The 26,903-nt window shown below is 43.8% G+C and overlaps 1 protein-coding gene and 1 pseudogene across 1 annotated transcript; one reads left to right on the forward strand and one right to left on the reverse strand.

Annotated features, from left to right (window-relative positions):
- Positions 1 to 2,210: 2,210 nt before the first annotated feature.
- On the forward strand, positions 2,211 to 2,291 carry LOC144298926 (U4 spliceosomal RNA; annotated as a pseudogene).
- Positions 2,292 to 23,295: 21,004 nt separating this feature from the next.
- SLPI (secretory leukocyte peptidase inhibitor) lies at positions 23,296 to 25,723 on the reverse strand. The gene is made up of 4 exons (XM_077873323.1): positions 25,572 to 25,723; positions 24,724 to 24,885; positions 24,088 to 24,237; positions 23,296 to 23,513 (listed from the first exon to the last, which is right to left on the reverse strand). The coding sequence occupies exons 1-3, from the start codon at positions 25,651 to 25,653 to the stop codon at positions 24,089 to 24,091; spliced, it is 393 nt and encodes a 130-aa protein (XP_077729449.1). The 5' UTR covers positions 25,654 to 25,723; the 3' UTR covers positions 23,296 to 23,513; position 24,088.
- Positions 25,724 to 26,903: the final 1,180 nt, after the last annotated feature.

The raw sequence follows: 26,903 nt of genomic DNA on the forward strand, positions 1-26,903 counted from the left end.
GGTGCCAGGGTCCATGAAAGTTCAGCTTGGGAGTAGCTTCTTCCTCTTAGTCCAGCAGCTGACCTTGAAGCCACCTCTCCAGTGGTCTGGCCCAAGGACCCTAATTTCAAGTGTCCCTCTGAGGATTTCAGCTAAGAGTTTCTGAAGTGTCCAGAGACCCATCTTCCACCAGATGGACCCGGTGACCCCAGCCCCTGTATTCCTTATTGTTCCCTCTCTACAGCAACTTCTCTACTGTTTGCTCTTTTGCTCTGTCGCATTATTTTGCTCTCTGTTTAATTTTCCAAAATGTTCTCTTCTCTTACTGTTTCCTTTTTAATGGTCAATTTGCTCTCAGTGGATCTGGAATCTTTCCTTCAGGCTCTGATGAGCTGCCTCTCCTACTATCCGGGGTCCTTCTTGGCTTCCCTCCCAGTCAACCCCCCGGGGAAGGCGCACCTGACCATGAGCTCTGTCCAGCTGTGTGCTGGAGCTGGCTTATACTGGCTCACGACAGCGGGAGGTTACACTTTTAAGACTTTTGCAAGCTAGTTGACATCATGTGGTAGCTTGAAATCAGCCATGGTGGCCTTCTTTACACCATGGAAATTGGCTAATGCCAAAAAGGCCTCTTTTAAAACATTTACCTGCACACCACCATCTCTATACCTTCTTTTCTGTGCCATCAACTCCCTCTTGGTTGAGTGGTTGGCTCAGCCTGGCACAACCCCACACCTGCCTTCAAACAGGAATCCTAATAACACTCTCTTTTCCTTTGGGGTCGGTTGCCTGGGTTAGGTTTCTCCGCTCCCCGCCCCTCCCCCCAAGCCAGTTCCTTGTCCTGGATTGTGGTCATGACTCAGAATCAGCTCCCTCTTCCTCCTTTGTTCTTACTCTTTAGAGAAAGCTAAGCACGGAGCCTGCCCCTTCACACCTCGTGTGATGTGCCTTGTGTTTGAACCCCCTCAATGCCAGAGTGACTGGGATTGTCCGAAGGAGCAGAAATGCTGTCGTGAATATTGTGGCATCAAATGCGTGGATCCTGTAGACCCATCAAAGCCTGGTGAGGAAACAAAGCCCTGGAAGAGGGGACCAGGGAGATTTCAGCTTAAGGACACACATCTGGGAGAAGTGGTGGGGGCTCCTGGGAACTGAGCTGGAAGGTGAGGCAGAGCCAGGGCTCACTGCTATGCTTAGCGAGTCAGTCCAGGAGTTAGCCACTCATTCAGCTAATAAGTCACTCTGTCAGACACTTGCAACCCTAATTGCAGCCCCCTCGGTGGAAAGGGGACTCCAACAGGACATGCACTGGCCTCAGTTTGGGTGCCGAGGTAGAGAAGAAGTGATTGGCACACCGGGGTAGAGATGGGGTAGGAGCTAGGGTGATGTCTAGGAGGGCAAGCCTCTGAGTTGTGACTCCGTTCTCACCAGTTAAGGTCAATCCTGGGAAGTGTCCCCTGGTCACTGACCAGTGCAAGAGGCCCAACCCCACAGACAAATGCCTGAATGACAGCCACTGCCTGAACAGTCTCAAGTGCTGCAAGGGAGTGTGTGGGAATTCCTGTGTTAAGCCAGTGAAAGGTAAGATCTGGCTCAGATCCACATCCCCAGGATCCTACTACAGCCTTAACCCTCTTACCATGTGAAGGAGGGTACTTGGTATCTCCCTATGCATTCACTACCCACCCCCCAAGTAGATCCACTGCCCCTCAACACCTTGCACCCCCAGTTTTCTAAGCAAGCAATCCCCAGGGTCACCTGTGACTGGTAGTGCTGGGTCCTGGGAAGGAAGGCTTCTCAAAATGAGCCAGGAGAAAGGACCCATGATACAAGAGGCGAGAATTATATCTTTTCACACCACCTCTGCCTCTGACTGGCTGTGTGACTATGAGCAACTGACTATATCTTTTTAGCCTCAGTGCTCCCAGCTGTAAAATGGACACAAGCATATCCTCTGAGATACTAAATGTAAAAGTACACTTTTAAAACTCAGAGGTCTGTGTGTGATGAGAGAGTATTGCTATGGTTATGACCTCGATTGGCTGGGTTTCCTGGAACCACAAGAAACCCCAGTGTGATGCCCCGATGGAGAGGCCCAATGCCCAGATTTTACCAGAATGAAGACAGAAGCTGTCAATGAACAACCTGGATTTGTTCTTGATTCCTAGATCGAAGACCAGTGCTGTTTTGACTATTCCAGCACCATATTCTCTCTCTTCTTATCCCAAGGGAGCTTTGAGCAGTGGCAGTATCGTAGCCAATGAAGTTTATCCAAGGCGCGATTATTGCTAATTGAAAACTCTTATCCCAAGGGATGTAGGGCCCACTGACAAGAGGACCCTTTGGGTGGGAGGAATGTAAGGGTCACTGGGATTGTTCCTGTGCTAAAGCTCTGTTTTATTTTCTCTCCACAGATGTATTCTTGCCAGTTCAATAAGATTAAGACTTGTTGGTCCGTGTGTGGTTTGAGTATTCCTTTTTTTCCCAAGCCTGGGAAAAATGAAAGTGTCTTGATGAAGGTGTGTCTTCACGACTGATACTTCCAGGGGGCTAAAGTTGGGCCTGTTTTATCTGTGTATGCTTGGCACCTGGCATGAGGTTTGGCACATGAGATTAAATGACTGCTGGTTAGTGAATAAATAAATACATAAGATTTTCCCTGCATTTCCATTATCCTTGACTCATTGCATCTGGTCTAGGATATGAGGGGTGAGGTGAAGAATGATGTGTCTGCATGTGTAGGGTTTCTCCCCTAAACTAGGAAATGGAAAAAAGAGAGCATTTCAGAGCCAAGCAGATATGGTTTTTAATTCTGTGTCTGTCAATTACTGGGTTTGTAATTTTGGGCAAATTTGTGGGGCTTTGTCCCACTGAGCCTCAGTTCTGTCATCTGTAACATGGGAGAATAATAGTGCCAGTTCCATAAAGCTGAGGATGAGTGGTATAATATGTGAAATGAGTAGCCCAACGACTGTCACGAATGACAGGAAGAGGTGAAAAGCCATCAGGCAGAGAACAAGAGGATCCTTATCTGGAAAAACTGAATTAGTCCAGAGGAAAGATAGCGTAGCAAGTGACAGATGGCGCTAAAGATAACTAACCTTAACAATCGCCAGTATCGATGGTGTCCGCTTTTCCCTGGGCACAGGGCTAGGCTGAGTTTTTCACCTCCTTTTTCAACTGAATGTAGCTAGTTGTACACTCTGGTCAGTGAAATGGGAGCGGGAGTGATGTGTTCCAATTCTGGACCTGGCCCATAAAACTCTCTCAACCACCTGCTGGTGCCATGGAAAGGATGTCAAGGACCTGGAGGAAGGAGTCCAGGATTCTGAATTCCTTAGTGGGTCACAGCCTTTCCTCTCCACTTGCTTGGGACTATGACATGAGCAAGCAATGCATGTCCAAGGGACTAAGGCACTGAAATTTGGAATTTGTACTACCTGCGTAGTACAGTTACTGACCACTGTTTGGAGTCCAATGTCAGCCCACTGGATGGCCTTGCTCCATTTTCTGCCTTTGAGGGCTTCATGATGCCTCATTTCATCATGGATCCCATATGAAGGTGTTTCTAGTCCATCTCTGGGAGAGGTTGGGGGTGGGGAATGAAGTGAGGAGAATCTGAAACCTCAGTTTTGCTCTCTCTGGCCAGATTGTCAGTTGCAGGTGCAGAATGTTCCTGATGCAAGTTTATGCACGATAAACCCTGACCAGGGCTGAACATTCTCACCTAGGCGTTTCCATCTGCAGCCATGCAGAGCTGCTGGAGGAGAGTCAGGTGTTCACCTCCTTGCTCTCTGAGACTGCACTGTGATGTCCCTGGCCCCTGCTTTGGGTTCCAGGCCTTTTGGAGTATCCCTTTGGATCATCCTCAGAACTCTGGAGGATTCCCCAACTGTTTCTTCCTCCTCAGATCTCCCTCCTTCTCTTCAAATCCTTTTCCTTTCTTTTGCAGTTCCTTTCTCTGCGTCACTAAATCCTCTTTCCTTGAAGGTGTCAGCCCTCACTACAGGAATACCATGTATCAATACATTATCTACACTCCCCAGTCCACTAAATAGCAAGCAACTTTCACATATATGCTTCTGGTGTTTGGTGGGGAAGTGAGGGACTCAGATTTCAGGGTCTTGACTCTGTGTGGTGGAGCAGTGATGATCTGGAAGAGGGGAGGGAGAAACCAATCTTTTGGGGTGGAGGAGGGGAAAAAGTTGCAGTCTTCCACCCTGTTTCAAGCTCATTCTCAACCAGTTCCTCTAAAATCAAATATCTGAACCACAAGATTAATTTTTCCCTGAAAGTCCCTCAAAATTCATCTGAAGGGATCTGATCTTATGACATGGGGTCTATTAATTCTGACCTTATTGTGCTAAGAGAGCGTCTGGCCCTCCAGCACTCTGGATACATTTTGAACTTGCCCTACACTGATTGACAACTCTGTACTCAAGTCACTTCTTTCCAGGTCCTTTTTTCCCATTCTTAACAAGAGGATGGAGAAAATCTTCTCTCATCCAGACTCTTTTCAAATAGATCTTTTGTGAAAGTTAGCTTGATGGGGTATCTCTTTCTTCCAGCTGAAACACACCTTGACTCAGTCTCTCAAGATACAGGCAGCAGGGGCATTGAGAAATCACCTGGCCAGGCTTTAGGAACAGAGGTTGTCCCCAGCTGGGCTGTTGACTCAGTGTTGACATTGGGCATGACCTCTCATTTGTGTAATGAAGGGATGGTTCAGCCCACTTTCAATGTCCCACTTTGTTCTGCTAATGACAAACTAATGATTCATAGATTACTTTTGAAGGAAAGCCCCAGCAGGATAGGCTACCTCATCTTCTTCTAAGAACTCCCTGAGATCCATGAACTCCCTCAACCTCTTGGCCTCGCCTTAGCCTCATCTTCCCTGGGGGCTGTGGCCAGCTTTCAGGGCACCTGCTTGCCTGGTGATTGTGACTTATGAGTGTCCCAGTTAGCCACAACTAGAAAGTCAGGGACTGTCTGTCTAGTAACACCTTCTTAGGGTACAGATGGGGAAACTGAGGCCCAAAAAGACAATACAGCAAGTCAGTTGTGGAACTTGAAGCCCTGCATTCTTTTTCTTTATTTTCAAGTTTATTGTTTTTCAGATGATATAGTGGTTGCTGTGGTGTGCTGTCCAGATCCTCCCACAGGACAGAGGTGCCGATGCCTTCAGGCACTGGGAAGATTGGCTGCTGATGCTCATAGCTGAGTCTCTCCCTGGGAATTTCCCTGGCCAAAGTGAGCAGCTACATCCAAGGGTACACCCCATTCCTGGGGCAACCTGTCTCTGCTGACTGGTCAGTGTTGGGGCACAAAGGCGTACCTCCCTCGTTTGATTAGGGATGCCTCTGAAGGGTCCCTGCAGCTCCTGAGCTCACGGGGGCCTCGGCTGAGCCTCTGTTGTAACTGCATAGCACATCCACTTGTCCTTCTATGCAGTCCTGCTTCTTTTACCTCTCACAGATTTTGCTCTTAGAATACTCCCCAGGAAACCTCCTGCACATAAATCTCTGCCTCTGACCCATTTTCCAGAGCATCTGACCTAAGGAAGATTATAAAAAGACAATTACCCAAAATAGACAAAGAACTCTTTAAAAGTCAACAACAAGAAAACAACTCAATTAAAAAATAGGCCAAAGACCTGAACAGACACCTCACCAAAGAAGGTATGCAGATAGTGGGGCACCTGGGTGGCTCAGTCTGTTAAGCGTCTGCCTTTGGCTCAGGTCATGATCCAGATGGAGTCCCACACCAGGCTACCTGCTGAGCAGGGAGCCTGCTTCTCCCTCCTCTCCCTCTCCCTTTGCCCCTCTCCCTGCTTGGTCTCTCTCTCTCTCGCTCTCAAATAAATAAATAAATAAATAAATAAATAAATAAATAAATATCTTTTTATAAAAGGATATATAGATGGCAAATAAATAAGTGAATGAAAAGATGCTCCACTTCATATGCTATCAGGGAAATGCAAGATACTCTAGATACATATTAGAGTGCCTGAAATCTGGAACACTGACAACATCAAATGCTGGTGAGGATGTGGAGCAACAGGAACTCTGTCATATGTTGCTGATGGGAATACGAAGTGGTGCAACCACTTTGGAAGACAATTTGGCAATTTGTTACAAAACTAAACATACTTTTACCATATGATTAAACAATCATGCTCCTTGGTATTTACCCAAAAGAGCAGAAAAATTACGTCCTTACAAAAGAACTGCACAAGGATATTTATAGTAGCTGTATTCATAATTGCCCAAATCTGCAAGCAACAAGATGTTCTTTAGTAGGTGAATGGATAAATAAATTGTGGTACATCCAAGCAATAGTATATTTTTCAGAAGAAATGAGCTATCAAGTCATGGAAAGATAGGGAAGAAACTTCAATGCATATCACTAAGTGACAGAAGCCAGTCTGAAAAGGCTACATCTTATATGATTCCAACTGTGTGACATTCCATAAAAGGCAAGACTATGGAGACAGTAAAAAATCAGAGGTTACGGGCGGGGGGAGGGAATAAATAGGTGGAGGATTTTTAGGGCACTGAAAATACTCTATATAGTACCATAATGATTGATATATGTCATTATACATTTATCCAAACCCACGGAATGTACAACACCAAGAGTGAATCCTGATGTAAAGTGTATGGACTCGGAATGATTGTGATGTATCAGCCCAGGTCCGTGGATTACAACAAATGTACCACTCTAGTGGGGGATGTTGATAGTGGGGGAAGCTATGCATGTGTGGGGGAAGGAAGTATACAGGAAATCTCTATCTCTTAATTTTGCTGGGACTCTGAAACTGCTTTTTAAAAACTGTTGTTAAAAAAATCAGGGAATCAAATATAATTTCTCAACTCTTTGAATATTTTTTAATTCATTGGTAAGAGTTTCATTTTTTTAAAAAAGTAATCATTATCCAAACAATTGGAGAAGTAGAAAGACAAAAAGAAGAGCCAATTACCACTTATATAGCACGTGTTCTGTGTGCAGCCCAGAACTTCCTCTCCTTTCAGGGCTCAGCCTCCCCCTCCTACAGGATAATGCATGGGCACACCGTGGCACTGCACTGTATTTCCCTGCATCTGGGCTCCTCAGTCTGGAGCAACCCCTGCTGGAGGTGAAGAAAGGGTGCAGCAGGATGGTCTAGGGAGGTCTTTGGCATTCCAAGTTCCCAAACAATTCAGAGTGGGCATTGACATAACATGGTTAGTCCTTTTGAGCACTCCACCTGCTATGACTTGCAGGTGATCTTTACTTTCCAAGCATCCAGTGAGTATTGGCTGGATCGGATGACAGACTTAACAACACACACCCCCTGAAGTGTAAACAATTCACAGATAATGTACAGTCTAAATCTACGCAGAGAAAGAAAGATTTTCCTAAAAGTTTTCCCGTAATTTGCAAAGCCATCCTCTCTACAAAGGAGCTAGTATTGGTATTACTTCACAAAGCATTCCTTTGGTTCCTTTCAAATCATGACTTTTGCAATCTATGGGGAATCAAAAACCGTTTGTACCGGGGCACCTGGGTGGCTCAGTGGTTGAGTGCCTGCCTTTGGCTCAGGTCATGATCCCAGGGTCCTGGGATCAAGTCCCACATCAGGCTCCCTGAAAGGAGCCTGCTTCTCCCTCTTCCTGTGTCTCTGCCTCTGTATGTGTGTGTGTGTGTGTGTGTGTGTGTGTGTGTCTCATAAGTAAATAAATAAAATATTTTAAAACACACCCAAAAAACCCCAGTTTGTACGTGAGTGCCTGGGGGATTCAGTGGGTTAAGGCCTGCCTTTGGCTCAGGTCATGATCCCACGGTCCTGGATTGAGTCTCCTGTTGGGCTTCTGCTCAGCTTCTCTCTCTGCCTGGCACTCCCCCTGCTTGTGCTCTCTTTTTGTCAAATAAATGAATAAAATCTTTAAAGAAAAAAATAAAAGAAAATAGTTAAGACAGAAAACAAGCCAAGGCTTTCACAGGACTATGTGTACAGACGGGCAGCTCACCTGCCTCCTCTCTGCTTCCTGGCTGGTGGGAAGGCATATGGCTTGTTCTTTCTGATTCAAGCAAGTTTTTTTTCCTTGATTGCAATTACACCTGATACACAATTTCAAATATTTCTTTAAAATTTTTTAGAGGGAAGGGTAGAGGGAGAGAAAGAGTATCTCAAGCAGGTTCCACACCCAGCGCATGAGCCCAGTGAGAGGGGAGCACAGTCTCATGAACCTGAGATCATGACCTGAGCCAAAATCAAGAATCGTATGCTTAACAGACTGAACCAGCCAGGTGCCTCTGATACACATTTTGGTTTGCATTACAACACAATATCCCAGTGTTATACAAACTTCATAAATATCTTGATATTCGTGACAGCAGGGAACATGATGATTTGCTCTATGAACCTTTTGCACAGCATGCACTTGGCATGGACAGGAAAGTATGGCTCAGCTAAACTCAGCTAATGGCCACGTTGTTGCTCATTTCAAGGCTATGTCATCATTTCTGTAATTCCACTGGGCAAACCAGTTGTTCCCAGTTCTTGGTTTCTATTGTGGATTACATGCATATGTAAATTTTTGTACATGAATCATTTTTTCTTTATTTCAGGTATTTCTGCTAGGACAGATGTCTAGAAGTAGAATATACTGGGTCAAAGCCTTTGGATGTTTTTAAGGCTTTCAACACAAATCATTCCCGCTTTCTGCTCCCTGCACGGCCTTTATGAAAATCAAAAGAGGCAGAGGATATAAATGATCATGTTAGGAACTTACAGGGTGCTTGGCACATAGTCAGCCCTCAGGAAACGCTGCCCACCTTTGAACAAGAGACACATAACACTTACGTACAGAGGCCCACAAGTGTGGCTGTAAATGTACAGATGTGTAATACAATTGCACCCAACCTCTAGGTACTGACCTTCTCACCCACATGAAACATATGCTCTCCTGGGCATCTGCAAAGAAGAATGCCAGGCTTGTCGAATACTAATATGCACAAAAACCATAAAATGCAGATTCTGAGTCAGTGTGTCTTGGATGGGGACTGAGCTGCCATATTTCTTAAGCTCTCAGGTATGCTGGTGCTGCTGGCCTGGGGGCCACCCCTGGGGTGACAAGCAGGTATGCCACAAAAACACAACAGGTACATAGAAACACACTTATAGGCATAAGTAAAAACCCCCACATGAGCATGAATTTATAGCTTCTCAGACATATGGTGGGAAAGAGGAGTCAGACTTCCAAGGGCAGGGATCCACGCTTGATGGAAACAATCTGTTAGCACCTACCTAGAACCTCTGTGAGTTCATTAGGACTGCACTGAAACATCTACAGATCCTCACCAAGAGAGGAGGGGACAGATAAAGCAATGGTCAGGTAGTGCCAGGGCGGGGTGGGACAGAGAAGGACAGGGCAGTCGGGACATCCTCTCCCCGAAGTAAGTGCTGCTCCCACAAAACGGGGCTTGGATTCCTCCTGAAATCTTGGATCTGACCTCTTGGGAACCTGGCAGCCTTCTCCTCCTCAGGACCATGCCTTAGACAACAACAAGCTCCTCAGCTTCCCCACGTCAGATAGGCTGGTGGCGTCAGGAAAAAGGGGCACCTGGCACTGTGGCTCTGGTTCTGTCCCACTCTTGATGTCCTGTGAACGGGTGGGCAAGATCTTGCCCTTTCCAAGACCGATCTCTCCACCTCTGCACCAGGGTGTGACCCATCACCATCCCTTACCCATTTCTTACTTCCTTTCTGCCGCCCCCAACTCAGACACTCTGCACCTCTGTGTTTCGTTCAGTTGCTATTCCAGGGATCATGTAATCCAGTCTCCACAGTATATTCACAGGGAAACTGAGGCCCTTAAAGGAGAAAGTGCTGGTCTACATTTTTGGAACCTATGTCCTTCTTTTCAGTTGACCGTGCAGCCCCAATCAGTGAATTCCTCTAAGGAGAGTTTGTCTAAGAAGCCAGCTCCAGGTCCAGCTCCAGCTTATGGCACTGGGACAACTTCTCATGTGACAGAGTACATTCAGGAGCCTGAGAGAATGTCTGCGTTCTCTTTAAGGGGGGTGGGGGTGGGGGGTGGTGTATGCCTGCTTCTGAGATTTTTCTGTATTTCTTCAATTTTTTCACTGTCTGATGTAACTTCTTATTTCTAATCCTTCCAATGTACAAACTTGACATATAATTTGCCAGTATACTCGTAATACCTAAGTGTATATATATATGATATATATATATCATATATATATATGATTTTATTTATTTATTCATGAGAGACACTGAGAGAGAGGCAGAGACATTGGCAGAGGGAGAAGCAGGTTCCCCAAAGGGGGCCCGATGTGGGACTCAGGACTCGATTCCTGGACCCTGGGATCCCGCCCTGAGCCGAAGGCAGACGCTCAACCGCTGAACCACCCGGCGTCCCTACCTAGGTACATTTTAATTTTAATTTTAAATAACCTGTTGTAAAATACAGTACAAGAAGAAAAGTGCCTAAAGCTAAATATGTAAAGGTATGATTTGTTATAAAGCAAACCCCATGTGAGCCCCACGCAGATCAAGATATGCCTTTTCCAGCCGTAATTCCCTCCCTTAGGAAAAGGGATCCAGTAAGTTGATTTTTGTTGTCATCACTACTTCGCTTTTAGTTATATGCTGAACTTTATATAAATGTTTTCAAGTCATTTGTATGCTTTCACTTACCAGTATGCTTTGAAGTCCATCCAAACTGTTGAATGTAGCTGTGTACTGTCCATTTACATTTATATCCAACTGTATGAATACATCATACTTTTCCCGTCATCCTAGTGTATACTGATGGACAACTAGGTTGTTTCCAGATTTGGGCTATTTTGAATGATGTTCCTATGAACATTTCCGTACCTTCTTTTGTACACATGTAAATGTATTCATTTGGGGGCTTGTTGCATCAGAAACTATGTATTTTCTCAAATTCATTCTATCACAACCAATCGTTTTCCAAAGAATTGCCCCCAACTCACTCTCTCACTCTCTCACCAACAGTAGATGGGTGTTCCAATTGTTCCTCATCCTTATAAGAAACAACTCAGTGTTGCCAAACAATTCAATGTTTGCCAATTTGGTGGATACATAGCAGTGTCTCCTTTTTGGTTCTTATTTGCATTTCCCTGAGTAGTAATGAAGCTGCATGCTTCTAACATGCTTATTGGATATTTGCATTTCATTTTTGTGTGTGAGGAAGTTATTTGTGTATTTAGTAGATCTTTCTACCAGACCAATTATTCTTGACATTTATTTATAGGAGTTATTTCTATATATTCTGCTTCCAAATATATGCCCCCATCTGTGGTTTGCCTTTTTATTTTCTTAACAGTATCTTCTGTTAAACAGAAATTTAAAATTTATTATTGTTAAACTTATCAAACTTCTTTATAATTAGCATTTTTGTGTTCTCTTTAAATAATCTTTCTCTAAAGGGGAACCCTCTTCTACTGTTGGTGGGAATGCAAACTGGTATAGCCACTCAAGGAAACAGTGTGGAGGTTCCTCAAAAAGTTAAAAATAGAAGTACCCTACCACTCAGCTATTTCACTACTAAGTATTTATCCAAAGGATACAGAAATACAGATTCGAAGGGGCACGTGAACCCTGATGCTTATGGCAGCATTATCAAAAATAGCAAATTATGGAAAGAGCCAAAATGCCCATCAGCTGATAAATGGATAAAGATAGTATGGCATGTATACATATATATGTGTATATATATATATATATATATATATATATATACACATACATATATAATGGAAATATATATATAATGGAATATTACTCAGCCATCAAAAAGAGTGAAATCTTCCCATTTGCAATAACGTGGTTGAAACTAGAGTATTTTATGCTAAGTAAAATAAACCAGTCAGAGAAAGACAAATACCATATGATTTCACTTACATGTGGAACTTAAGAAAAAGAACAGATGAACATAGGGGAAGGGGAAAAAGAGGGGGGGGACAGAAACCATAAGAGACTCTCAATGACAGAGAACGAACAGGATTGATGGTAGGAGGTGTGGAGGGATGGGCTAGATGAGTGAGGAGTATTGAGGAAGGCACTTGTGATGAGCACTGGGTGTTACATGTAAGTGATGAATCACTAAATTCTATCCCTGAAACCGATTTTGCCATATTTATTAACTAACTAGAATTTAAATAAAAACTTGAAATAAGAAAACTCTAGACTGAAGTCATGAAAATATCCTCTATGACATTCTAAAATCTTTTTGGTTTTGCTTTTTATATTAAGTCTACAACCAGTTGGAATTGATTTTACATGAGATGAGAACTAGTGATCAAGTTTCTCTTCTTGGGATCCCTGGGTGGCTCAGCAGTTGAGTGCCTCCCTTCGGCCCAGGGCGTGATCCTGGAGTCCCAGGATCGAGTCCGTGTCGGGCTCCCTGCATGGAGCCTGCTTCTCTCTTTGCCTGTGTCTCTGCCCCTCTCTCTGTGTCTCTTATGAATAAATAAATAAAATCTTTTTAAAAAAGTTTCCCATCCCTGGGTGGCGCAACGGCTTGGTGCCTGCCTTTGGCCCAGGGCACGATCCTGGAGACCTGGGATCGAATCCCACGTCGGGCTCCCGGTGCATGGAGCCTGCTTCTCCCTCTGCCTGTGTCTCTGCCTCTCTCTCTCTCTGTGACTATCATAAAAAAATAATAATAATAATAAAAATAAAATAAAATAAAAATTTAAAAAATAAAAAAAAATAAAAAGTTTCCCTTTTTCTTTTTTTAAAAATACAGATATGGGGCTCAGTCACATAAGTGTCTAACTCTTGATCTCAGTTCAGGTCTTGAGCTCAGGATCATGAGTTCAAGCCCTGTGTTGGGCTCCACACCTACTTTAAAAAAATAAAAATATGGATATGGATATTTGTCCCAGTGGCATTTATTGAAAAGACTCTCTTTCCCCTACTGGCTTGCAAGACAACCTGTGACATCAATCAACTTCCTGTATATATTTGGGAAACTCCGAGGGGGTCTTTTTTTTTTTAAGACTTTATTTATTTTTCCATGAGAGACACACACACACAGAGGCAGAGACATAGGAAGAGGGAGAAGCAGGCTCCCTAAGGGGAGCCTGATGTGGGACTCGATCCTGGACCCTGGGATCACACCCTGAGCCAAAGGCAGATGCTCAACCACTGAGCCACCCAGGTGCACCAGGGGGTTCTTTATCCTATTCTGTTTTTGCTGCTTTCCAATTTATTGACTCTCAGTTGCAAATCCATCCTTCATTGCTGGCTTGAAATATGGGAACGTTTCTCCCTCGCTAGCTGATGCGTAGTTAATCTTTGTCAGTAGTGGGTGCAGGACAGGCACTGGAGGAGGATAGGGCTTCTCTTCTGCTGCAGATATGCTTTCCTTTTTCTCCCTCCTGCACTGCTGCCCTGGTGTGTGACTGTTACCAGACAGAGAACAGGTTCTGAACTCAGGTTCAGCTGCTCACCACTCAAAAATCAATACTTGAGAGACAAGTGCTGGTGCAAAGGGAGAGGTTGTTTTAACCAGGAAGCTGGCAACCTAGGAAGATGGTGGGCTAACATCTCAAAGACCATTTTTCCTGTCCAGGGGAAGCCGGAGGGTTGTAAAGGGGAAGGCATGGAAAGGGGTGGAAAAACAGGTGCTTGGGTGGTTAGTTGGCTGTGAACAGGACCCTGAACAGACTTTGGGCATGGGCAGCAGCTGCTTTTGAATGTGGTCAGGCCTTATCTTCTGGGAAAGTTTGGTCCTTCACTTCTCAAGGCCAGTGGTCTGCAAATCTCAAGGAAAGTTAGTTCTGCAACAGACTGAGAGACTTAGGTCAAGCAGCAGGTGCATAAGCTTGAAGCCAGTTAACCCCGCAGACCCATTGGAGTGCTGTTACAGCCCCACCCGTGGAGCCCACCCAGCAGGTGCATTCAGTGGAACCCCACACAGGCAACTCCTAGAAGAGTTCCTAAGATAACCCGGCAGACTTCCCAAGCGTGAGTCCTGCAGGTACCCCAGCTTGCTTCCTGGTGACTTCCTGGTTATGGTTTCCTAGTTAGTTTAACAGCACCCCTAGTAGGCAGCTTCTCAGAGCTTTCTCCAGCACTCCAGCTAGCCTCTGCCCAGGGACCATGCACCAGCTCTGGTGTGGGACAACCCAGCCAACTTGTCCGCCAACCAACAGGCTGCCACCACACCCTCTTCAGTTAGTCTCCTAACTGTGGAGAGGATTTACTCTCCTGAAAGTTAATTCCTTCCTCGACTACCCTTCCTCAGCTCTAGGGTTTTCTTTAGCCTACTCTTTCATTTCCTTCTAGTTAATTTCCTGTAACTGTTAATAATAGTCATATTAAATGTGCTCTGTTCACATTACTGTGTTCTTTCTCTCTTCTCACTGGATGCTAATACACCATTGGTCTATGAGTCTAACCTTGGCCAGTATCACAATATTTTACTTATTCTAACTTTATAAAAATCTTAATAACTTGTAAAGTAAATATTTCTGCCTTACTCTTATATTCTTCTTCAAGGATATGTCTTTGCTATTCTTGTCCTTTCACTTTTCCAAACGAATTTTTAAAATAGCTTCTGCAAGATACATACACATGCAAGCAAACAAAACAACAATCTGTTGGGATTTTGACTGGGATTGCATTAACTCTATAAATAAACGTGTGGGGAGAAAGTACATCTTTACAGTATTAGGGTTTCCAATCTATGTATCTCTCTTTCTACTTAGATCTTTAATTTTTCTCAATAAAGTTTTCTACATAGAGATCATGCACATCTTTTCTTAGTTTTATTCTCTATTAATTCGATTTTTTCCCTGTTACTGTAAGATGTTTTATCTTCAATTTTTTTCTTGCTGGAATATAGAAATATAATTAATTTTTCAATCCTTGATTTTTAAAAAATACTGATTTTGTACTCAGGGCCCCTGATAAACTTTCCTGTTAATTATAATAATGTACCTGTAGGTATTTTTTTCATTATCCTTTTGGATAGTGGCAGTTTTATTTCTTTTTCCTTTTCAATTCTTATAACTTTAATTTTGTTTACTTGTCCTAATGCACTGGCTGAATATGGATTACAGTGTTGAAAGAAATGGTGATAACAGGCATCTTTGCTGTGTTTTTGCTTTTAAAAAAAAGTCTTCAACATTTTGGCTCTAAGTATAATTGCTGTCAGGTTTTTAAACAGATACCCTTTATCAGCTTAAGTTTCCATCTGCTCCTGGTTTGCTAAGATGGTTTTGGTTTTTGTTTTAGATCGACTGACTTACTTTTGAGAGAGAGAGGTGGGAGCGGCAGAAGGAAAGAGAATCTTCAAGCAGACTCCCCCACTGAGCGCAGACCTCTCCTCCCTTGCTCCCCTCCCTCAAGCAGAGCTCAACTGAGCCACCTAGGTGCCCCTGGTTTGCTAAGAGTTTCAAGATGAATGACCACTGAATTTTTATTCAGTGCATTTTCTGCAACTATTGAGATGATCACATGATTTCCTCCTCTATCATGTTAAATTGAAAAGTTATATTGATTCCTTTTCTGATGCAAAAACCACCTTCTATCTCTTGGATAAACACAGCTTGATCATTATCCTTTTCATAGATTGTTTCATTCTGTTTGCTAATATTTTAAGATTTTTTTCTATGTTCATGAGTGAATGTGGCCTGTACTTTCCTTTTATAGTGTTCTTGCTGTACATTAGTACTAAGATCAAGCTACCCTCCTTAAATGAGTTGAGAAGTGTGGCTTTTCCTTTGAATCTCCTGCAAGTTTTTATAAAAATTAACATTATATCTTCCTTTAATACTCAGTAAAGGGATGCCTGGGTTGCTCAGTGGTTGAGCGTCCACCTTTGGCTCAGGTTGTGATCCCAGAGTTCTGGGATTGAATCCCATATTGGGTTCCCTGCAGGGAGCCTGCTTCTCCCTCTGCCTGTGTCTCTGCCTCACCCCCCACCCTACCTGTGTCTTGCATGAATAAATAAATAAAATATTTTAAAAATAATAATACTTGGTAAAACATGCCAGCAAAGTTGAGTCAAAATTTTTCTTTCCACAAATTTAATGTCTTTACTATTTATAGAAACATTCATGTTTCTATTTTGTGTTATATTCATTTCGGTAAGTTGCATTTTTCTATTGAGAAAGTAAAATTAACTCAGAAGTAAAAAATCTGCCCTGCCGTTCATCAGGCTGCAAGAAGTGACACAGGTAAATCTCACTTCAAAGTTAACAAAAGATATTTTTCCCTATAATATGCTATAGCTGTCAAGTGCCATGAAGGGCCCACTCTTTGAATAACAATTGTTTTCTTAATCACCTGGAAAACATGTTTTCTAAAATCACAGACTAGGGCAGCCCCAGTGGCTCAGTGGTTTAGCACTGCCTTCAGCCCGGGCATGATCTGGAGTCCTGGGATTGAGTCCCAGGTCAGGCTCCCTGCATGGAGCCTGGTCCTCCCTCTGCCTGTGTCTCTGCCTCTCTCTCTCTCTGTGTCTCTCATGAATAAATAAATAAAATCTTTAAAAATAAAAAAATAAAATAAAATCACAGACTATCAGAAACTATACTTGGAAATGTGTCTGTAAGAATAAAACTTCCCATTCTTACCTGAAGTACCTCAGTTACTTTGATATTGGAGACTTAGCCATGATTTCCAGGCTGGGTATAGAGCAGAGGGATTTCGGGTAAGGGATTTCTTGTTTCCTTGGAAACTACAAAATTCAGAAAAATGTGAAATGTTTTAAGAAATCCCTTACTCACTTTAATTTCACCTGATCCCTCTCTTTCCATCTTCTCCTTTGTTGAGATGCTCTGTTGTTCCTTCAGTGCTTGGTCCCCTCGTTTCAATGAACCTGCCTTTATGAGACTATTAGTTTGCTCTTGCTTGTCTTGGGCTGATTGTGTGAAATCCTAGGAATTTTTCTATTTCATCTAAATGTTTAAATTATTGACATGATGTTATTAGTGTACTTTATGTGATATCTCTAGTACCTAATGATGTCCACTTTTCATTTCTGATAATGATTACCTTACTTTTTCTATTATTTATTTGATTGGTGTTGCCAGAGGTAGATTTATTATGAAAATCTTTTTAAAGGACCAACTTCTGGGGGCACCTGGGCGGCTCAGTCGGTTAAGCATCTGTCTTCAGCTCAGATCATGATGCCAGGGTTCTGGGGTCAAGCCCCGCATCGGGTTCCCTACTCAGCAGAGAGCCTGCTTATCCTTTTCCCTCTACCTACTGCTCAGCCTGCTTCTGCTCTCTCTCTCTTTCTCTCTGTCAAATAAATAAATAAATAAATATCTTAAATAAAAAAAGAACAAACTTTTGGGGGCACTTGGGTGGCTCAGTCAGTTAAGTCTGACTTCAGCTTAGATCATGATCTCAGAGTCCTGGGATCGAGCCCCGCTCAGAACCCTGCCTGGAGCCCCATGGCGAGCCCCACAATGAGGGCATTAGCTTCTTCATCTCCCTCTGACCCTCCTTCTGCTTATGCTCTCTCTTTCTTCCCCCCTCTCTCTCTCGAATAAATAAAATCTTAAGAAAGAAAGAAAGAAAGAAAGAAAGAAAGAAAGAAAGAAAGAACCAACTTCTGGCTCAGATCATCTTTCAATTGATCTTCCTTGTTTTTTTTATTTCATTTTTTTCTGCTCTTTATCATTTCTTACCTTATGTTTTTTTTTTTTTAATTTTTATTTATTTATGATAGTCACACACACAGAGAGAGAGAGGCAGAGACACAGGCAGAGGGAGAAGCAGGCTCCATGCACCGGGAGCCTGACGTGGGATTCGATCCTGGGTCTCCAGGATCGCGCCCTGGGCCAAAGGCAGGCGCCAAACCGCTGCGCCACCCAGGGATCCCCTTACCTTATGTTTTACAGTTTCTTATGTTGTTATTTTTGGAAATGCTTGAGATGGCTGCTTTGTGATCTGAATTTTACCTTTTCTTCTTTACTGATATATGCATGTAAGATGATACATTTCCACTTAAGTTCTGCTTTAGGTGATCCCATTCATTTTGATAGACCATTTGTCATACTCATTTAGTTCAAAATATTTTCTCAATTTCATTTTCATTTTTTCTTTGACTCACAAGTTGTATTGAAGTTAAATTTTTTAAACTTCTAAACATATGGGCATTTTGTGTATCTTTTTATTTTATTTTTTTTTAATATTTATTTATGATAGTCACAGAGAGAGAGAGAGAGGCAGAGACATAGGCAGAGGGAGAAGCAGGCTCCATGGACCGGGAGCCTGATGTGGGATTCGATCCCAGGTCTCCAGAATCGCGCCCTGGGCCAAAGGCAGGCGCCAAACCGCTGCGCCACCCAGGGATCCCTTGTATCTTTTTATTATTTATTTCTATCACAGTTGTGTTCTCCTCAGAGAACATATCCTAAATGATCTCAATTCTCAAAAATCTGATGTAGCTGTATAAAATACAGTTTGACTGTGAACTGCCAGATTGTTTCTCCACAGTCTATATTCCCCAGAAGTCACGCATAACCGTTCCTATTTCCCCACGGTCTCACCCAACCTTGGTAGCATGTAACTTTCCAATGTTTGCCAGGATAATAGACGCAGATGACATCTCTTTGTTGTTTTAATTTTTAGGCCTCTGCACAAATTCCCCACCTGAGGTCAGACCCATGTAACATTCAGCTGCCTCCAGTCCAAGCAGATGGTGAGAGGATGGAAGATTCATGCATCTTGCTGACCATTTGCTATGGATTTTTATTTGTTTTATCTCTGCTTTTAAGCATCTGAAAAGACCTGTTTGGGGCCTACACCTTAAGGCACCCTGCTGTTTGCCTTACTTACTGCTCCACGGATCCACGTGGAACTCCCATGGCCATCCCAGTGTAGGACTAACCCAGGTGGAAGACTTTCCCCACAGAGGCCTCTGGTGGTCACTAAGGGAGAACTTCATTGTCTTCTGACTACAGAAGTCCTGAAAGAGCTAGTCATTTGGCTGAGTAGAAACACCAATCATCAGGTAGCCACCTTTTCTGACAGCGGCTAGAGCCTCTGAGTGTCAATGATTTCAAATTCAGAAAATTCACCATGAAAGGGGAATGAGGAGTTGGAAAGAACATGATTAGAAAATCGATGACAGGGCAGCTGCAGTGGCCCAGCAGTTTAGTGCCGCCTTCGGCCCAGGGCGTGATCCTGGAGACCCCGGATCAAGTCCCACCTCGGGCTCCAGTCTCACATCGGGCTCCCTGCATGGAGCCTGCTTCTCCTTCTCCCTGTGTCTCTGCCTCTCTCTGTCTCTGTGTCTCTCATGAATAAATAAATAAAAATCTTTAAAAAAGAAAAGAAAAGGAAAAGAAAAGAAAAAAAAGAAAAGAACAGAAGAAAAGAAAAGAAAAAAAGAAAATCGATGACAAATCTGGAGAAGAGTTATATGGATAGACCTCTCTGAATAGACAAAAAAACATGAAGATATTTGTATCCTATGTGGATGCTCTCCAAAGGGTGACCTCAGCAGGAAGATTTTAATAGTCAAGTCAATAGCATGATCTGTTTTGTAGATCCTAATTAGCCTCTTTCCTCAGCTACCCCTGTCATTGCCCTACGGGGCTCATGGAATAGTGGCTGTGGGGCAGGGATGGGGATTATGCATGGGCTCAGTAACATAGACTCCACTCACCAAGGCCAAGCTGGCTATGACCACTGCTGAGTGCCTGGTTAGCCAGCAGCAGAGACCAACACTGATTCTTGATATACAGCCATTCTCCGGTGTGATCAATTTGCTACCTGGCAGCAAGTTGATTACATTGGACCACTTTCATCATGGGAAGGGTAGCATTTTGTTCTTACTGGAATAGACACTTACTCTGGATATGGATTTGGCTTCCCTGCATGTGATGCTTCTGCCATCCACATACTTACAGAGTGCTTTCTCCACCACCATGATATTCCACACAACATTGCTTCTGATCAAGGATCTCACTTTATAGCAAAAGAAGTGTTGCAATAGCCATGCATACCGTGTTCTCCACCCTAAAGCTGCTGGCTTCATAGAACAGTAGAATGACCTTTTGAAGACTCAGTTGTAGTGCCAGCTAGGTGGCAGCACTTTGCAGGGCAAGGTTCTCCAGAAGGCTATATATGCTCTGAATCAGTTCCTAATATATAATGCTGCTTCTCCCATAGCCAGGATTCATGAGTTCAGGAATCAAGAAGTGGAAATGGAGGTGGTACTACTCATGATCACCCCTAGTGACCCATTAGCAAAACTTTTGCTTCCTGTTCTCAAGATTCTGTGTGCTGGTGGCCTAGAGGTGTTAGTTCCAAAGGAAGAAATGTTTCTACTAGGAGACACAACAATGATTCCACTGAACTGGAAGTTAAGACTACCAGCTGGCCACTTTGGGCTCCTCATGCCTCTAAATCAACAGGCAAAAAAGAGAGTTACAGTGTTGGCCAGGATGACTGATCCTGACTTCCAAGGGGAAGTTGGAGAACTCTACAAAATGGAAGTTAAGGAAGAGTATGTCTGGAATACAGGAGATCTCTTAGGGCACCTCTTAATATTGTCATGTTCTGTGAGTAAGGTCTTTAGAAAAGCACAACAACCCAATCCAAGCAAGGCAACTTAAAGGCCCAAACCCTTCAAGAATGAAGGTTTGGGTCAGCCTATCAGGTGACCAAGAACTGCAACCAGCTGAGGTGCTTGCTGAAAGCAAAGGAATATAGAATGGGTAGTGGGAGAGGGTAATTATAAATACCAGCTACAACCACATGACCAGTTCCAGAAATGAGGACTGAGGACTGTAATTGTTATGAGATTTCCTCCTTACGTTGCTCTGAATGCATTTGTGTTTTCCTTCTTCTGTCTTTTTTACTGCCTTATCATGTAAAATAAGCTGTAGAGACTTTATATCATAGTATTTCTTAATTTTACATTACAGGATTTAAGTTACAGGATATCAAGGAGGAGATCAAACATCACTCAAGGACTTTACTCTTCTTTTGCAAAAGAGTTAATGTGTTTTTGGTTGTATGAAGAATAACTGTATCATGTTTGGCAGAATTCTGACTTTGTTATTGTCTTTCTTTGGAGATTAAGTATGGTTTAAGTGGATGCATCAGGGTACCAAGCTGACATGGCCTGGGCCTGTGGTGGGTAATTTCTTGTGGCAACTTGACTGATCACAAAATGCCCAGATTAAAAATTATTCATGGGTATGTCTGTGAGGATGTTTCCAGATGAGATTAACATTCGAATCTGTGGATCAGTAAAGTAGAATCCCTTCCCCAGTGTGGGTAGTCCTCATCCAATCCCCTGAGGGTTTAAATAAAACAAAAGGTGGAGGAAGAAGGAATCCACATCTCTTTTCCTCCTTCATTGTTTGAGTTGGAACATCTCACCTCATTTTCTCCTGCCTTTGGATTGGAATGTACACCATCAGTTTTCCTAGTTCTTAAGCCTTCAGACAGGAACTGCATTACACCACAGTTCCAGTTTACAGACAGAAGATTATGGGACTTAGCCTCCATAACTGTGCAAGCCAATTCCTCATCATAAAGGAATGAAAGAGGGGTGCCTGTGTGGATCAGTCAGTTAAGCATCTGCCTTGGCTCAGGTAATGATCCTGGGGTCCTGAGATCGAGCCCCACATTGGGCTCCTTGATCAACAAGGAGTCTGCTTCTCCCTTTCCCTCTGCCCTTCCCCTGCTTGTGTTCTCGCTCTCTTAAATACATAAATACATAAATAAATAAAGTCTTGAAAAAAATCATGTTGAACTTCTATGAAAACTTTTTAAACCTTCATGAATTCTAATTTTAACAGTTTATTTAGGATGTTCCCAACCTTGTTCAGAGACAATGACATTGCCTTATAATTATCTTTTCTTATACTGCCCATATTTGGTGGCAGTAGCAGATTTTTGCTAGCTTCACATTGCAATAGGTGTCTATTGCTGCCTAACAAATTGTCCCCCATATTTAGCACCTTCTCCCAGTTCGAGGGTCAGGAAGCCTAGAGTAGCTTCACTGGATGGTTCTTGGTCATGGTCTGTCATGAGGTTATAATCAAACTGTGTGCTGGGACTGCAATCTTTTCAAGATTAGACTGGGGCTGAAACTCTGCCTCCAAGGTTCCTCACATGTTTGTCAGTGGAGCTCAGTTCCTCACATGCTGTTGAGAGACCCTTGTCTCTTCACCTGATGGCCTCTCCACAGATGGCTGAGTGTCCTCCTGACAGGGCAACTGAGTCCTGCCAGAGTAGAAAATCCAAGAGAGGGGACATGCTTCCCAGATGGAAGGTGCCATCCTTAACTCATCTCATCAGGACATAACTACCTCTCACTCTGCAATAGTTTGTTGGTCACATAGACCCATCTTGAAAAACCATGGGAGGGGCCACACAACGGCTGGAGTCCCAAGAGATGAGGATATCCAGGAGGCAGCTCAGAGAACGGCTACCCTGCTCACAAAATAAATAAAATGGCACTCCCTCTTTTCCCTCTTCCCTTAAACAGTTAAGTTAATACATCCTGTTGCTGCTCTTGGAACATTGACTGAATGTAGAATGTGGAATGTTTTTTTAGATCAGTGATATTTTCCAGGAAATTATTGAATTACAGTTGTGTTTTGTCCTTCTATGTCACTTTCCAATTAAATTCTCTGCTTCCTTTGGAGTCCAAAGAGCACAGAGAAGTGGGGAGCATGGTTCCCTGCTTGCTCTGAGTTCTGGGAGTCCAGTTCTTATTACTCTTTTCTGCTCCATGGAGTCAAGAACATTATCCTTGTGTGAAAAACAAAACAAACAAACAACACCCATTATCCTTGTGTGGTTACTAGCCAGCAGCATGTTGCTTTCCCTGGGGACTCCAATACCAAAATGCAATGGGCAGAAGTGTTTGGAGTCCCCTCTCAGGATTGATAATCAGTGCATGTGGTTCTGCTCAATATTTACTTTAAGATAGAAGAAATCTCTCCCAAGGGAGAGAGAAGAAATGTAGGAGGCTCAAAATCACCACAGAAGGCAAATATCCACCATTTTTTGAGCCTGCTGTGACCTAGCAACATTGCTATTCATTTCATACATGTGGCATACTCCAATGCTCAACACAATGAGAACGTGATTTTTGTTGCCACTTTGGAGATAAAGAAATTAAGATGTATGAGATAAAGTCATTTGTCCAAAATTGCAGAGCCAGTGTTTTCAGACTCATGATGTAGATTCATGTCTGTCTGCCCCTGAAGCCTCTTTCTTCCACTCTGTATAGGAAGGAGGCCTCATATCCACACATTCCCTCATCACCTCCCATCCAACAAACTACAAGAAGCATGTGGACAAAAGAAATGTGCTCATTTATTTATTCATCAATCAACAGGCATTTCCTGAAAGCCTACAGTGTGCCAAGCCTTTCCCCAGTGGAGATATTGGTAGTAAAACCAAGCCTTCACCATGGAATGCCACCACGGTGATCCAAGCCTGGGAGCAGAAAACAGAATTCCCAGACCACAGAGTAGAAATCCAGAGACTCTTCCAAATGGCAGGTATCAGGCTATGGGAGAAAATCAGATCAGGGTTTTAGTATGGGGACCAGCCAAATTATCTCCCTCTTCTTCCCCCAAGTAACCCCCAAGACAGAGAAAACAGCAAAGTGGTGGTATAGTTGAAAAGTCTTGGTATCAGGAGACAGAGTTCAAGTCTCAATTTTACTGTGGGACTCTAAACTCAGCAGATTACTCTCAAAGTCCATTGATCTTTTGGTCTCTGACCCTAAACAACGTGCTGAAGTTGATCTTAATAACAAATATTTAGCACACATGGTGCTTTACAAAGCACTTTCGATTTCAGTATGTCCATTTTACAGATAAGGAAACCAAGACTCAGAGGACCACTTGCCCAGGGCCTTCACCCGGAGGGGTTGGAATAGAATCAAAGTCATGAGTGATCCCATAGAAATCCTGGCCCTGGGGCCTGGGGAGCAGTACCCTTGAAGGATGAGAGGGCCAGGCAGAGGCTGTTTCAGGGTAGGGATCAGGAGTCCCCCAGCTTATATGCCAGGGCTGCCACAGGCTTGGGACAGAGAGGACTGGTGAAAGACAGATGGGTTGGTCCAGGCCACTCCTTACCTTATTCAGGGTCCACACAGGCTTTCCCACACATGCCCTTACAGCACTTCAAGTTAGACACGCACTGGCGGTCTGTCTCACAGTGATTGGGGGGATTGAGCATCAGACACTGGCCATAGACCACCGGACACCTGCCAGGCTTCATTCTAACTGGTGAGAGTAGAGCCACAGGTAAGGGGCCTTGTACCTTCTGCACCACCCCTGCTTCCTGGACCCAGACCCAGCCCAACCCACTCAAGGAGAATCATCTCTTCTCCATTCCTATGACCACCTCTTCCTTCCCAGGGCCTCTGTATCCCTTCATGGAGGATCCAGGTCTCCTCTCACATAAGGCCCCCTGTCCACACAGGTGACCAGCTGTCTGGTGCTGACTGGATGGATGCCTGCCACCTGCCTGCTTACCTGAATGACCAGATGATTATTGTTCAAAAAGCCGACCTCCTGACAGACTATCTGCTTCACCAGCTAGGTGAGTAAATTCCTGTCTGGGGCAGTGTGACTCCCTGACCAGCTGCCAAATTTGACTCAACAATTCCTGGGAGGGAGGAGACCTGGCAGGACCAGCATCCAGTCCTATCCCCTTAGGTGCTGCATTCTCAGGCTCCCTCCCTCATGCCAGCCCTTCCACCTCCTCACTTGAGTTGGAGACATTAACGGGATCCAAGCATTTGATTCCACAAGCATGAGAGCAACATATCTGCCTCCCTGGACACTGCCAGTCACTCCGGCACTCAAATTTCTCAAATCCAGAAAGGCACCGATCAGGTGGTACAGAAGGGCAGAGTCCAGCTTTCCACGCTGTTGAAGAGAATGTCAAGAGTTGAGGAAGGAGCTGGGTGCTAAGTAGCCATCATGATTCCTGGACAAAGCACCACACTCCAGGAGAGACCCTCACTCATGCAACTGTCCACAAAGTCCAGAGGGAAATGCCTGCCTGACCTCCACAGCGACAGGCTTGATTAAACCACACATGAGGGCAGAAAAAGTTCCTGGGCCTTGGCAAAGGGCAGAGGGCTCCCAGCCAACATTTCCTGCCCCAGGGAAAACAAAGCTCTGCAAAGGCAAAGAAGCAGTCTGGGAGGGAGGGAGATGGAGAGAGACAAAGGTAAATAGAGCCAACAGGACAGTTTGAGAGCTAGAGCCAGAGGCAGAGACACAGAAACTGAAAGATTGGCCCAGAGAGACAAGAAATCAGAGCCAGAGACTGGTGTCTGCAGAGGGACAGACAAGATGAAGAGAGCGGGGTGATGAGAACAGAGGGAGTGGGGCCCGGGCTGACTGGACACCAGTATAAGAGCCCATCCCAATACTCAGAAGCCGACACAGATCTTGGAGCCTAGCTGGACATGAACCCACCCTCAGGGAGGTCTCTTGAAACTAAACTGAGAGATCAGAGCCTCTAGAAGGAGACATCCCCACACCACCAGGAGCCCCCATCACCTCTGCCCTATAGCCAAGATTGTGCCAGAGGGGCTTCAGCTTACCATTTCCAACACCTTCCACAGTCCAAGGCACCAGGGTTCCCAGGACAAGAAGCATGAGGGGGAAGAGGCTGCTGGACTGCATGATGAGACGTCGTGTGGCTCGGAAGGTCAACGCCAAGCCTCATCATTTATATTTTTGCTAGGGGGTGTGGCCCCAACAGAATTTCTTTGGCCCCTCCCAGCTGTGATCGCACCACACAGGAAGCTAGGTGAGATCAGCAATGCTAATACCAGAGAGACAGCAGTTCTTTTCTGTCCTAGCCAAGACCGTGAGGCCAACAGTAACTGCCAGGGAAGAAATGGAAGAGAGTGGCTTGGAAGATGTCACCAGGCTATTAAGGAGGCCATCTCAGTAAAGGGCTAGTAACCAAAATCTATAAAGAAAGTACCAACTCAACACCTAAAAAATAAAACATCCAGTCAAGAAATGGGCAGAAGACATGAACAGACATTTCTCTAAAGAAGACATACAAATGGCCAACAGACACACACACACACAAATGCTCACCATCATTTAGCACCAGGCAAATACAAATCAAAACCACAATGGAATAACACTTCACATCTATCAGAATGGTTAAAATTAGAAAGTCAGGAAACAGCACATGTTGGCGAGGATGCAGAGAAAGCAGAACACTTTACACTGTTGGTGGGAATGCAAGCTGGTGCAGCCACTCTGGAAAATACTATGGAGATTCATTAAAGATAGAGCTACCCTATGACCCAGCAATTGCACTAATAGATATTTACCCAAAGGATACAAACATAATGATTTGAAGGGGCATATACACACCCATGTTTATAGCACTAATGTCTGCAATAGCAAACTATGGAAAGAGCCCAGATGTCCATCAATGGATCTATCTATCTATATATCTATCTTCTTTATATATGTGTGTGTGTGTATAGCCATCAAAGAGAATTAAATATTGCCATTTGCAATGACATGGATGGAACTAGAGGGTAGTATGCCAAATGAACTAAGTCAGTCAGAGAAAGACAAATACCATGTGATTTCACTCATATGTGGAATTTAAGAAACAAAACAAATGTACATAGGGGAAGGGAAGGAAAAATAAAATAAGACAAAAACAGAGAAGGAGATAAATCATAAGAGACTCTTAACTCTAGGAAATAAACATGGTTACTAGAGGGGATGTGGGTCAGGAGGATGGGGTAGCTGGGTGATGGGCATTAAGGAGGGCACTGAATTGAAGTAATGAGCACTGGGTGTTATATGCAACTGATGAATCACTAAATTCTACCTCTGAAATTAATAACTGTAAGTTAATTAAATTGAATTTAATTTTTTTTTAAAAAGGAGGCCATCTC

Source organism: Canis aureus, chromosome 26 (genome assembly GCF_053574225.1).
Source record: "Canis aureus isolate CA01 chromosome 26, VMU_Caureus_v.1.0, whole genome shotgun sequence".
Taxonomy (NCBI): domain Eukaryota; kingdom Metazoa; phylum Chordata; class Mammalia; order Carnivora; family Canidae; genus Canis; species Canis aureus.